Consider the following 14,589-nt stretch of genomic DNA (forward strand, 5'->3'; position numbering starts at 1 on the left):
AACTCAATGAGGAACACTGTATTTGGCCCAGGAGGCCTGTAAACAGTAGCTATAAAAGGTGATTGAGTAGGCTGCAAAGATTTCATGACTAGAAGTTCAAAAGACAAAAACGCAGTCATTTTTTATTTTTGGGGAAATTTTCTATCGTAAATGTTAGCAACATCTCCACCTTCGCGGGATGCGCGATGTAACCAGGTGGTGAGCCCTCATTTAACACAGTAAATTAATCAGGCTTAATAAAGCCATATTTCAGTCAGGCCAATCACATCAAGATTATGATCAGTGATTATTTTGTTGACTATAACTGCCTTGGAAGTGGGGGATCTAACATTAAGTGGCCCTATTTTGAGATGTAAGATATCACAATCTCTTTTAATAATGACAGGAATGGAGGAGGTCTTTATTCCAGTGAGATTGCTAAGGCAAACACCACCATGTTTAGTTTTGCCCAACCTAGATCAAGGCACAGACACGGTCTCAATGGGGATGGCTGAGCTGACTACACTGACTGTGCTAGTGGCAGACTCCACTAAGCTGGCTAACAGCCTGCTGCCTGGCCTGCATCTCATTGTGGAGCTAGGGGAGTTAGAGCCCTGTCTATGTTTGTAGATAAAATGAGAGCACCCCTCCAGCTAGGATGGAATCCGTCACTCCTCAGCAGACCAGGCTTGGTCCTGTTTGTGGGCGAGTCCCAGAAAGACAGCCAATTATCTACAAATTCTATCTTTTAGGAGGGGCAGAAAACAGTTTTCAACCAGAGATTGAGTTGTGAGACTGCTGTAGAGCTCATCAATCCCCCTAACTGGGAGGGGCCAGAGACATGTACTCTGTGCCAAATATCTTTCTAGCTGATTTACACGCTGAAGCTATGTTGTGCTTGGTGACCTCTGACTGTTTCCTCCTAACATCGTTGGTGCCGACGTGAATAACAATATCCCTATACTCTCTACACTCGCCAGTTTTAGCTTTAGCCAGCACGATCTTCAGATTAGCCTTAACGTCGGTAGCCCTGCCCCCTGATAAACAGTGTATGATCGCTGGATGATTCGTTTTAAGTCAAATACTGTACGTAATGGAGTCGCCAATGACTAGGGTTTTCAATTTTTCAGAGCTAATGGTGGGAGTCTCAGACCCCGTAACAGGAGGAGGAGAGACCAGAGAAGGCTCGGCCTCTGACTCCGACCAGTTGCTTAATGGGGAGAACCGGTTAAAAGTTTGTCGGCTGAATGAGCAACATCGGTTGAGCATTCCTACAGCATTTCCTTCCAGAAGCCATAAGAAAATTTTCCGGCTGTGGGGACTGTGCGAGGGGAGTTATACTGACGTTACTATCTGTACTTACTGGTGGCACAGACGCTGTTTCATCCTTTCCTACACTGAAACTACCCTTGCCTAACGATTGCGTCTGAAGCTGGGCCTGTAGCACAGCTATCCTCACCGTAAGGCGATCGTTCTCCTGTATATTATGAGTACAGCGACTGCAATTAGAAGGCATAATGTTAATGTCCCTACTTAGCATCGGCTGCTCGAGGTCCTGACGAACTACGTCCAGATAAAGCGTCCGGATTGAAAAAGTTGAATGAAAAACGTTGAGCGAGGGGAAAAAATTAAAAAGGTAATTAAAAAGAAAAACCATAAAGTTAACAGGTAGCAAAGTAAGGTTAGCAACAAACCTCACAGCAGCACGTAAACAAGTCTACAAGTTGTGACGCCAAACAACATGTCCCTGACTAAGATCAAGTTGTCTGTGACTGTGCATCCCGGTACACAATATGTCGGGTCCTTGTGTACTATAGAGTTCAGATGGGACTTCAGTCTATATCTTGTACTCCGCACAGAGCAATGCCACAGGCCTCCAGTTCTTAAGTTTACGCAAGTCCCATTTTTTGGGCAGGAGAGTCAGAGCTGCCAGATGGCAGTTCATCGGCAACTCTCCTACCCCGACGCACTCACGCAACACGCAAAAGAAATCCAGTCCAATTGTTCCCCATATTTTTTTATAAACTCCACTGGGAGTCTATCGGTGCACAGCCAGGTGACATCTGGGTTACGGCCTCTGCCAGTTCATGGAATGTCCATTTCATCCCTCTGTGCCTGAGAGAGCTTAGGGAGTTCAGCAAACAAAACCTGAGCACACATAGGATCACACAGTTCTGCCCTATTCAACTCAGTAGAAAACTCCACAGTCTGCTCCCACATCTCCCCCACCACATAGGTCACCCGCACATCAGAAAGCCGTAGACAATGCATACCCTTGGCCTCACCACTCTGTCTTTCCAAACCAAAGAAGAAGGAGCTGGGAGCATCCATCTTCTTGAGCATGGAGAACCTAGCTCTTACAAGTTCTCCCTTTGCTTTAACCTGGAAAAAACTGCCCAGGTCCCTACATAATTCAGCTAAATTAGCCTGGAGGCCTACATTGCCTTGCCTCACCAGAATTAGCGGCATCTCACTAATACTACGCTCAAATTCCCCCAAAACTCCCCTAGCCTGTGAGGATGAGAGAGCTGTAGACTGTTGGCAGAAAAGCAGAATTTGGACTTTTCCCACATCCCACCATTGACTCAGAGACCCATACTCCTCTCTTCACTGCCCCCGCCTTTCCCAGAAAGTCTGGAAACCTGAGCAAAAAAGTGGTATCTTGTAAAAGCTTTACATGAAACTTCCAATAGGATGCCTGCCAAGCCCCTGGTTAAATAGACAGATGAGCCATGGTGATGTGATGATCTGAAAAACCCACCGGGAGAATGGTAGCGCTCAACAGCCTATTGCTCTGATTTCTGGACATGTAAAATCGATCAAGCCGGACTGCACTCACCCTAGCTCCAAAGACCTTCACCCATGTATACTGTCTTGTGTTGGGATGTCTTGTTCTCCAAACATCCACTAGGTCAAACTGCTTAACAATGTCCCTTAACACACCCACTGAGCCTGAATTAGGCTCCTCCCCACTTCTGTCTTTCGTAAAATCCATTGTGCAGTTCCAGTCCCCGCCAACCATCCGTGTCGTCTTAGGCGCCATCTGTGAGAGTTCCTGTCTAAGACATCCAAATAGAAGTCCCCTCTCTCTCCCTGTGTTGGGCGCATACACATTTATAAAGACAAAACCACTGTTGTTAATTTCTGCTTTTATTACAAGCAGTCTACCCCTACACACCTCCTTTTGAGGAGCACATTTTTACAGACAGACCAGGTACAAAAAGGACTGTCACCCCTGCACTAACATGTGTCCCATGGCTCATCACACTTGCCCCTTTCCCACAACAGCCCCCAATCGACTTCATTCACCAAATCACTATGGGTCTCCGGCAGAAACAACACCTGTACTTGTTTTAGTTTTACATATTCACCAAACACACTCCGCTCTCCCACATCTTTGGCACCATTTATATTAAGCTAGCCTACCCAAAGTGGGAGAAAAGCCAGTAAAGAAAAAGACCAAAAGCAAAGCTCAAAAAGCCCCTTTGCCAGAAAGAAATTATTCATCTTAACGGTGTCTGAAGGTAGACCTTTACACACTGTTGTGACCCACTTCCTCAACCTAAACTGTTTCCTGGGTGAGATGACACCATGCCCCTAATTTTTCATAGCGTGTTGTACTGTTCTTACAAACTTTCCCAGATCGCAAAAAAAGCCTCAAGATGAACTATTTCCCCTTAGTCTCATTCAGGAACCTTGACAGTCCCCTCACCGTATATGACCCCTCTGCCTGTCTGGCTGTCAGCTCTGGACCCATTGGGGAGGAGTGTGAAAATAAATCCTCATCTTCTTCAGACTCACCTTCCTCATCTCCATCTCCCATCCTGACCACATGCCCTTTCTTTCTCGCTAGCCACTTCCCCTTCCCCACTAAACTCTCCTCTTCCACTAGTATAACCTGACTAGACCCACTATCTGTAGCATAACTAGGTCCAGCCTCAGCTACACCACCATCTGTAGCATGACTAGGCCCAGCCTCTGCTGCCTGCGTCTCATGGCCCCCTGCACTTTAACCTTGATTTCTCCCACAGTCACTTGTACCCTCACCTTATCTACGGCCTGTATGTGGGCACGCAAAGCTCTTATGCCCCAAATCCCCACACTCAAAGACTATCTGTGCTGACAAACCCTGTGCTGAGCCCCTCCCCATGCCTAACTTTAAAATGCATATTTAACTGTTGCTCATTGTTACTCAGAAACATGAACACTTGAATCCGGAACAAAACAACATGCCTGACGGCATCTGCCTGAAAACCTGCCAACAGTACACGAAACCCACTAGCAAACTTACCGTAACGACAGCTCTTTCCTGATTTGATCATTCGTAATAAACAGAGGTACATTTGCAACTACCACCCTGGTTGAAGGGGTAGAAAGAGGAGAAATTGGCCCCAACACAAATATTCCACTAGTAATGAGCCTACCCACCAATTTTGCTCTTTTCATGAACACAACCACAGCTTTGTTCATTCTGGAAGTGGAATGTATAAATTCAGCTCCTACCTGTTCACCGACCATGAGCAGAATCTCCTCCACCTTAATTCTATTCTCAGGACCACACCTGAATCCATTCCGTAACGACAGCGTCTCCTCCGCACTAGGCTGCGAAGCCATCGCATACACCACCCCATTCAGACCCTGGAAACTAAAACTCTGTCTTCTTCCACCCTAACTTTGAAAAACAAAACTGTGGTTACCGCTAAAACAAACATTAACCCTCCACCATAGAAATAAAAAATGAAAGAAAAGACCAAGGAAATAAAACATTTTAAATGTTAGGACAGAGCCCTCCACACTAAACACTCAAACTCCAAAAAACTCCTAGCATGCACTGCAAGAGAGAGAGAGAGCGAGAGAGGTCATATCAGAGCATTAAGACCCAAAAGCTCCTCTCCTGTCCTGGGAAACCAGCCAATTGTAATAGCTCTGAAAAAAGGTGTTGAAGATTTAATGTACAGTAACTGGAGGAAGTGTATATTAAACGCTGGCATCTTAAATAGGGCTCCCCATTAACACTTCAAAACTGGATTATGAATCACCAATAACTCAGCACTGTAATTTTGGTTGGGGAATATCAGTCATCGTTGCCACCAAAGGTTTATTAGGCCCATAAGGGGAAGGAGGGGAGCAGTGTGGGTCCTGTCATGGATGTTGTGTTAGGGTGTTGAGTTAGCTTAGAATGGGACCTACTTCATTTGAGGGGAGAGGGATCAGATGCGGTGAAGGTCGCTTATAAGGACAATTAGGGGGTTGACTCTTCCTCCCTCCATCTCTCTCCTTGCTCTGTAGCTCTCTCACTAAGTCTCTCCCTTGCTCTCGTTCACACTCTCTTGCCCTTTCACTTCCCTCTCTCCATCTTTCTCTCTTTTCCTTTTTTCCTTCTCTCTCTCTCTCCACTTCCTCTGGCAGGACATGTCATTTACTGGCCTATCCAGTGACCTGGCTCTAAGACTGAGCCAATGACTGTTACCATTAGAGCAGAGTGCCTGTAACTGGTACCAGATAGTTTAAGAGCCCATGTTGTTTAAACACAGGAAAGCCCTTAGGTGAGACAGTGCATGCGCTCATCTAACCATTTCTTATGTGTCTTCGGGTGTTTTGGGTGCTGTTGTGGCTGATAGCAGGACTTTGAAGACTGGTCTGTTTCCCTGCATTCCTGTGGAGCAACTCACTGTGGGACTTCCAGACATAGCATTTACTCTCCCTCTTATGTCATTATTGTTATTTCACTCCCCCTATTACAAGCATTATTTCACTCATCTCATACTGGAAGTATCAGTGTCTGGCGCAAGTCATCAATTGATCATAATGACGTGATGACCAGATTGTGTGTGTGTGCCTGCCTGTGTGTGTGCCTCTCTCTCCCTGTCACCAGCCGCTGGCTGGCCAGACTGCAGGGTGATGTTCTCAACCAGAGAGGAGCACCGCTTCTGTAATCCTCATTGAAAAGCAAATGAAGGCAGAGGGACAGGGACAGTGACTAGAGGCACAGTGCGTGCGCTCACGCACATGCACACACACACACCTGTCCCACGCTTATGTGTGTGTGTGTGTGTCCTATTTCTTCTGCAGGTGTACACATGTGGTTGCAGATGTGTAGACCCATCTAACCCGTATGTAGTGGGCTAGGGGGATAATTAAACAATATGCTCTGGCTCATAGCTGTGTGTGCAGAACAGCTGACATCGTATGGGGAAGAGGAGAGGCAAACACTCCTTTCTTTTTGTTGTGTACAGTCAAACACACACATACACACACACACACACACACACATAGCCACACCCACACACATGTATTCAGTCCAGGCATTGCCTAAATCGGATAGGCTCCCTCCTGTCTCTGAGTTGAATGGGTAATCTCTGGGCCTCTGCCAGGCATCTTGGGGACGTCTTTCTTTACCCAAGCAAAGCAGATGAACACTGACCTTGGCGGGCGCAACAATCTCCACACCTGCATGATTGAATGGGCTTCTCCAGCTGTAATTAAGAAAGCACTTTGAGACTGATTTCTATTGGACATTCAACGTCATAGACCCAAAAAATGGTGTCAAAATTAAATTATAATCCAGCATCCCTTCGCTCCTTTACCTAGGTAAAGCAATACTACATTTTTATTTGTTGACATACTTTAGCACATGCTTTACTGTGTATAGCCTACTTTACTGTTTTAGGGTTCAAAACGAAGTTAGGGTTCAAATTGGAGTCATCAGCGACAACAAGCAGCTGCTTGAATATCTAGTTTCGTGGTACAGTCAGTGGATATAGACAAACTCCATTTGAATAAATGTCAGAGCTCTGGATTTAGACACTAAAGACCATGTCAATAGAGCGTAATTCCATGTGATGGCTTTAGCTAAACCCATGTGAAACACAGAGGAAGGCAAGGGGATCAGAGAGAACAGGCCAATGTACATCACAGCTTGAACATTTCCTGGATGGATGGACAACAAGCTGGACGGATCAGAGATGCTATTTTAGGTCGGTGGCTTGGAGACAGAATGTGGGATGGCGTGGGACTGGGATATTCTGATGGGAAGGCTCCGGAACCCCACTAGGGACTGTTGTGACCTTTAGCCTGCATGACGCCCTGGCTTTCCACCACATCAACAAGTGCTGTACACACTTCCGGATGTATGTCAACATTTACACACATCATGTAAGAAGTGCACACTTCATGTAGGTTACGTACACATGCTAAACACACATACATGTGAATACCTTAACATCAAAGTTAAGTGGGTTACATTGCTAGTCTGTTGATCATTTTTTACCCAATCATGGAATGTACATCCCCCCCTTATTTGTTTCAGCCTGTGTTTAAGATGGAGGAGATTGGGGGGGGGTCCTGCCCTCAGGGCAATGAACTTAAGTAAACAATGTTGGGTTTTCTATTACAGGAAAATCTTTCTGACATGTCCTCTGTTTTAAATATTACTGTACGGGACCAGAACATAACTCTAAATAAAGCAATAACATTTGAACATAATTGCATAAGACACCACCAAATCCAATAGTCAAGATCAACATCATGCAATATAAACATTTGACAGATATAAAAAATATTAAAAAGATAGACATAGACCAACTCAACCGTGTTCGCTGAACTGTTCCATTTAATTATGTTCAATAGCCGAGTTATGCAAAGACAACTAAACACAGATCTGTAGTCAGACAACATAGCAGCCATAGGCTCTACAGTGTCCTGATAAAGAGTCCTTCCAAATGAACTGTACATGGATGCTCCATTACTCTGCGCTGCAGATCATCCTTAAGTACTAATAAAGCACAGCTCTAATTCTGTCCCCACTTAATTGATTCTGTAGCTCGTCGGAGGCTCATTTCGGGGGCTGGCCCTGTTGCTTAGCCTGTGACAGATTCTGGCCTACTGTAGCCAAAGCTCTGAGCTCTATGGCAATTATATTTAGTACAGCCAGAGACAAACAGGCCCTGAAAACTCACCACTATTAAACAATAACATTCAGACACTGGCAGGGCAATGCAGGGTAGACCAGGGCCTTTCATGAGTTTGGTATTACCTTTATGGAGGTCATCTATGCCATTCCCAGTTTCCATGTCAAATGCATTAATTATTTTCACAGGCTTCATTCCACACCGCCACCCCTGTCCCTAAAGGGTATACAAAGAGGCAAAAATATTGTATTATTATTTTCAAAGCTTTTGATAAAATATTTCTGCTAAAGTTAGAAGTTATTTTTTAGCAAGGAGGGGGTTGTCAGTGAGTGTGTCAGTGAGTGTGTCAGTGAGTGTGCTCCGTGCTTGCTGGTTCCAGTACAGAGGCTCCCAGTGTGTTCAGGACAGGTTGATTTGTTCACAGAGGCTAGATGGAGAAATAGGGACCTGGCCACCACTGGAGCTGCAGTACAGTCAGTGGAGATGGTGATGAGTGGAAGTGGACACAGTTCTAGAGACAGAGAGAGCACTTCCTGCAGCATCGGAAATACCAGCCTTCAGATCAGAGGCTCAACTCAGATTACAGACAGAAATACACACACGCAGACTCACACACACACACACAAATCAGCACACATCAATCAAAAGTGCACACAGTAAACACAAATAAAAAACAAAGCTCATGAGAGTAAACACTCTCATAACCACATACACACACACACTCCCCTGGGAGCGGGGCTGAATTCTTCCTATTCTGATGCCCTCCTCAACTTGCTTGGGAAAAGGAAGTGTGTTCTTGTGTAATCTTAGAAAACAGTGACCAGGGGAAAAGAGTTCAGCAGTTGCCAAGCGCAGAGGTCAGGCCTAAGTGAGCCTCTCAGCTTTATGGCCTAGCACACAAAAGAGGACATGGTAACTTGTCCTTTAACTTTCACATGCAGTAACCACACACACGCACGTCCTTTTGTCCTTCTCACAGATGACACTAGGACGTACTGTATGTCGCTTTGTATTAAACCTACCTACATGTCACTAGTTTTGCTTTAGAGCAGTCTCATGGATGGATCTAACAGTTTCCAATACAGAGGCTGGGCTATTAGCCATAATCACAGTCATTGTAAATACTTTGGAGCTGTCATAAAAACCAGACAATAGAACAGAGTGGATGGTTGCTGGCCGGTCTGCCACAGCTGTTGGAGTAACATAATTTCATCAACCCAAAGATTCTAATGCTGATTACGTCATTTCTAGGAATGATGGCTTGGAGAAAGATGCTATTGTCCAAGCTCATATTGTAAAGTGAGAAGATGTGGAATGATCTTTGTAGTTGTATTCAGTGTGGTTTCTTTAGTTCCAGACTGGTTCCGTGTCTCAATATGCCAATTTCTCTGTGATGTGCATTTATTGTCAGGCAAGCTGACTGTACATAGTGCATTTAGAAAAAGATCTGCGTTGTCAAGGTGCTACTTGACTTCAGTAAGATCAGACTGTCGTCATGGTTATGTTTGATTTGATGGGAGAGAGAGAGAGACTTTAATATCAGCCGCAGCAATCCTTTCATCCTTGTTAATCCCTATCACTTCAGTATGTAGGAGTTGTGGTCCTCAGGAAGAAAGCCCAGATGTCATAATATATTTTACATAACAGCAAGCTTCAAAACATCTACAGAACTCAAACTATTCAAGAGTAGCAAATATGTTTAATATAGTGTATTAGGTATAGAATGAAAGCAGACTAGGTGATGGGAGAAGGGCTGCAGTGCACACCTCAACCATGCATTATGAAGGGTACTTTCATGCAATGACTTTATTAGGTAACACTTCACTTGACACCCAGTGTCATAACACTTCATGACACTGTCATAATCATGTCATAGGTCATAACAGCTGATGTAACTTGTCATAACCTGGTCATAATATGATCATGACACTGTCATGACCCATATTTACACCTATTGTGCCATATATTGTGTTATTTTATGGCTGGTTATGACAACTACGTAAGCGTGTCAAAACCCACATCTATTCAAATATTTTTTTCCCCTGCCGAGAAGTTTAGTTTCATTTGAAAGTTTGTCTCTTAAATCCTTTGTTTTTTAATGTAATTTTTCATCATATTTTAAATAACATATTTAACATATACTTTATGCCACTGTCATTATGACCATCCTGTGTCACTTTACTTGGACTAAGAAAAAACACTTTATGACACTGTCAAGAAGGACTATGACCATCCTGTCAATTTACTTGGTGACATTGTCAAGAAGCATTATGACCATCATAATCATGGAAGCCAGATAGACCTATCACGTACATGGCCTTATGTCAATCATCAGTCAAAAGAGTGTTCTTGTTCTGCTCCTGAAATCTGCTCTTGCATTCATCCCAGACATCAGCAACAGATCACTGGGGTTGGTGCATGTCTGACATCAATTTGTGTGCAATTACAGTGATAATTTAATATGGTCAATGTTATATAAAAATGGGTGTCATAACGTCTTAGGGCACTGGGTGTCATAACGTCTTAGGATGCTGGGTGTCATAACGTCTTAGGACGCTGGGTGTCATAACGTCTTAGGGCGCTGGGTGTCATAACGTCTTAAGGCGCTGGGTGTCATAACGTCTTAGGGCGCTGGGTGTCATAACGTCTTAGGATGCTGGGTGTCATAACGTCTTAGGGCGCTGGGTTTCATAACGTCTTAGGGCGCTGGGTGTCATAACGTCTTAGGACGCTGGGTGTCATAACGTCTTAGGGCGCTGGGTGTCATAACGTCTTAGGGCGCTGGGTGTCATAACGTCTTAGGGCGCTGGGTGTCATAACGTCTTAGGGCGCTGGGTGTCATAACGTCTTAGGGCGCTGGGTGTCATAACGTCTTGTCATAACGGGGCGCTGGGTGTCATAACGTCTTAGGACGCTGGGTGTCATAACGTCTTAGGACGCTGGGTGTCATAACGTCTTAGGACGCTGGGTGTCACGCTGGGTTTCATAACACGTCTTAGGGCGCTGGGTGTCATAACGTCTTAGGGCGCTGGGTGTCATAACGTCTTAGGGCGCTGGGTGTCATAACGTCTTAGGACGCTGTGTGTCATAACGTCTTAGGACGCTGGGTGTCATAACGTCTTAGGACGCTGGGTGTCATAACGTCTTAGGACGCTGGGTGTCATAACGTCTTAGGGCGCTGGGTGTCATAACGTCTTAGGACGTTGGGTGTCATAACGTCTTAGGACGCTGGGTGTCATAACGTCTTAGGACGCTGGGTGTCATAACGTCTTAGGGCGCTGGGTGTCATAACGTCTTAGGACGCTGGGTGTCATAACGTCTTAGGGCGCTGGGTGTCATAACGTCTTAGGACGCTGGGTGTCATAACGTCTTAGGACGCTGGGTGTCATAACGTCTTAGGACGCTGGGTGTCATAACGTCTTAGGACGCTGGGTGTCAAGTAAAGTGTTACCCTTTTATTACATAGACACGAATCAGAAGCATTTTCAAATTCTGGAGGGAAAAAAAATAAACTTAAGTCTGCATTGTGATAGACTATGACACATAGCCGCTTTAAGATTGTTGGGGGTGGGGGGTTTTGCAAAGGCTATATCGGTCCACTAATACAGGACTATTAAAGGCCCAGTGCACTACATTTGTGAATCATTTTTTATTCATTCCGATTTTTCAGGGGGTGCTGCAGCAGCCTCAGGAACCAGGTTTTATTATAAAGCTAAGCGCTCCAGGAAGGTTGCTAAGGGGACCATGAGTCCTGTATCTTCGCTCTTGTGTGAACGTCAGTAGCTGTTTACATTTCTTTCCATCTTTCGTTCAACTGTGAATTAATGCAGCGAAGCGGTGGACCTCTCCAAGGGTTTTCACATTGAAAAGATCCTAATCAAACACCTACACTGTAAATGGAACCTATTACCACTAATGACTTACCTAAGAATGAATCCTGATGAAGCCTTGGAGTGGAGAACTATTAGCACCGCAGGTTTCTGTCATCATCCATGGTGCTTTAAGGGTCATCATTAGAGTTTTCATTGTCCATTGCTGCTTTGAAACAATGGCCGCCTTTTACAAGATGATGTGATAGGGGCTTCAGGAGAGGGTCGGACCACATGGTGTTTGTTGGTGTTTTAGAGATACATACCGTAAGGGAATCATTTGACTTTCAAGGTACATTTATTGTCAAATGTCTGAATGTGTGCCTGAGTGAGCTCTAATGACAAAAATGGGTTGATTGTTTTTATAGTAGGATCAGAAAAGATAGTGTCAATATTAATCATTTTGTCAAGGAAAGTGGGGACAATGTGTAGGAAATGTGGCATCTGGATATTGGAGGGAATAGCATAAAACACACATTGTTCAGTATTACATGAAAATACATGCCCATATGTAGTCTGAGGGGAGGGAAATTCACCCTGTTCTTGTCTTAGAGTTTTTCATTGTTTACCTTGATGGGCTGATTAATGTCTGCTACGTCTAATTTTAACTATCAAGTCTGACTATACAGGGAAAATATCCCCTCATGACCGGAGTCTGAGGTTTGGAAATTTCTGTCTGGTCACTCCATAGAGATTAAAACCAGGGTCACAAGGCAACATCATGGGATCAACCACACTCTCTTAAGGGGGGAGGGGATACTTTAGCTTATTTAAAATGAATGTTTTATATCAGATGTTACATTTCTACTAGTTGTCACAGTGTGTTAAATAAATTAGGAATTCCATGGCATGCTTTCAAAGTCAACAGCCTTGGTCATCCATGATATCATTTTGAAACCTTCCCCCTCGGGTGAGTGTTAAGTGCAGTTGGTATGGTCCAGGCAGGGGAGGGAAAGGCAGCTGGGAAGTGGAAACGCTTTACTGATTTCACTATGATGCCCTAAATGACCAAGAGAACTGGACTTGTCTTCAATATTGGTTTAAGATTTAATTTGTATCATTTGTATTTATTTTTTGAGTGAGTAGTTTCCTCATTCTTTAAAATAGTTAAATATATGACAACATTACAGCACCATGTTGATTACAAGTAAGTAACAACTTTTATTGTGTTTACTTCAGTAATAGTATAACCAATTCTAGGACAATGACAAACACCAATGCAGATGTATTAACATATTCAGAGAGCCACTAGCCTGATAGGATGTCAGCTGTGACTGAGGCTGATGCTCAAGATGAGGTGCGGAGTTCAGATGATATGAGGCGTTAGGTACCACCACATGAGCATCCGTCTCTTGTCTAATACATATGGAAGCCTATATCATTTTGCTTTTAAAATATACTTATTTAAATGAACAATGTTGACTGTTTTGACATAGATTCAAAACTTATGTTTCTGTTTACTATAAAATTGAGAAAATGTATACTATAAAGAAGGTCGACATAAAATATGCAAATGCCATCTTAAGAATGTAGACCTACAGAGTACAAATGTAATATTTTATTTTTGCCCTGAAGGTTTGAATGTTACGTGGGAGAGTGTTTTATTGTATTCTTCATGCAGGTGCCTATAAATTGTTGAAATTAATGTCAGTTTTAATGTTAGAGTATGAAATATAATGGATTTGTTGCTTGCTGCATGCATATTCCTAGCACTAAGGTCTAAATGGGTTCAGGTTTCAAAATTAGTAGATACAAATTGTACGCTAGATAATGTGATACAACCAAAGATTTGTTGGTGTCCGTTACTGAGCGTTACAGGAAAGCACCACACACACCGCCGCCATAGATAATTCAACTAACCTGTTCTTGCCAATACTTTCTTCGTATTATAGAAATGTCAGTTGCAGGTAGTTCTACAAACACCAGCGAAAATTCAGAAAGATATTAAATCCATGTTTTGTACCGCCCCAGGAGGATCCTCGCCCTGTTAGCTGCCTCACATCTAGCATTTCCCAGCATTTTAGCAGGAACTAGTCGTTTCGATGCGACGCGGCCATGGCCATGTGTAGAAGTAGATGACAGAGCATCACACAGTGTTACCAAAACATGGATTTAATATCTTCCTAATTTTTCAATGGTTATTATAGACCCACCTGCAACTGAAAAATGCCTTTTCTAAGATTCTTCATTCTCGATTCAGTGAAAAAAGTAAGTATTACCAAGAACAGGTTAGTTAAAAAATCTATGGCGGTGGTTTGTATGTGGCTTCCTTGTAACGCCCAGTAATGGACACCAACAAATCTTTGGTTGTATCGCATTATCTAGCGTACAATTTGTAGTTAATACTTTTGATGAACTAGGAGATATGATAGAAAAGCAGCTACTTTGAAATCAGAGATAAAAGGCTTAGCACCTCTGTTTTTCCCCATGGCGTTGGCCTTTCACAGGAACCAGACATTCAGTCATTACAATGGATTAGAGTATTTGGTCTTTAAATCAACTAACTGTTCTATTTCACCATTTAAGATTTGGCTTCTTGTCATTTGCATAGTTCTACTTGACAATTAGATGCCAAGTATTTCCACCCAGTCAAACATGATTCATAGTGATGGAAGGCAGACTCAGACATAAGTTTGGCTCATTTGCAGATGATTTACCTGTTAATTTGTGTCTAGTATTTCTTAGAATACTTTTTTCCACTAATTATATTTTCTGTATTCTGAGTAGTTACAGTTCTCTAACTTTAGCAGTGAAAATCCCTCTGACTCTCTTTCCATTGGCATGAGTGGATCACACGGACTGTTGTTAGCAACCAGAAGCAACATAGCACA

At 43.5% G+C, this 14,589-nt stretch overlaps 1 protein-coding gene across 2 annotated transcripts in view; it reads left to right on the top strand.

The window, feature by feature from the left end:
- Positions 1–14,589, top strand: part of LOC135550722 (rho GTPase-activating protein 7-like) — an 80,496-nt gene that overhangs the window by 42,702 nt on the left and 23,205 nt on the right. Inside the window, exon 1 of one of the 2 annotated variants that reach the window (XM_064981779.1) lies at positions 12,755–12,905. The exons of the other annotated variant lie outside the window; for it this stretch is intronic. Coding sequence (XP_064837851.1) covers positions 12,893–12,905 — 13 coding nt within the window. The 5' untranslated portion in view covers positions 12,755–12,892. Of the gene's footprint in view, positions 1–12,754; positions 12,906–14,589 lie in introns of those variants that run through there. 2 annotated transcript variants of the gene reach the window in all.

Source organism: Oncorhynchus masou, chromosome 12 (genome assembly GCF_036934945.1).
Source record: "Oncorhynchus masou masou isolate Uvic2021 chromosome 12, UVic_Omas_1.1, whole genome shotgun sequence".
In the NCBI taxonomy this organism is placed as follows: domain Eukaryota; kingdom Metazoa; phylum Chordata; class Actinopteri; order Salmoniformes; family Salmonidae; genus Oncorhynchus; species Oncorhynchus masou.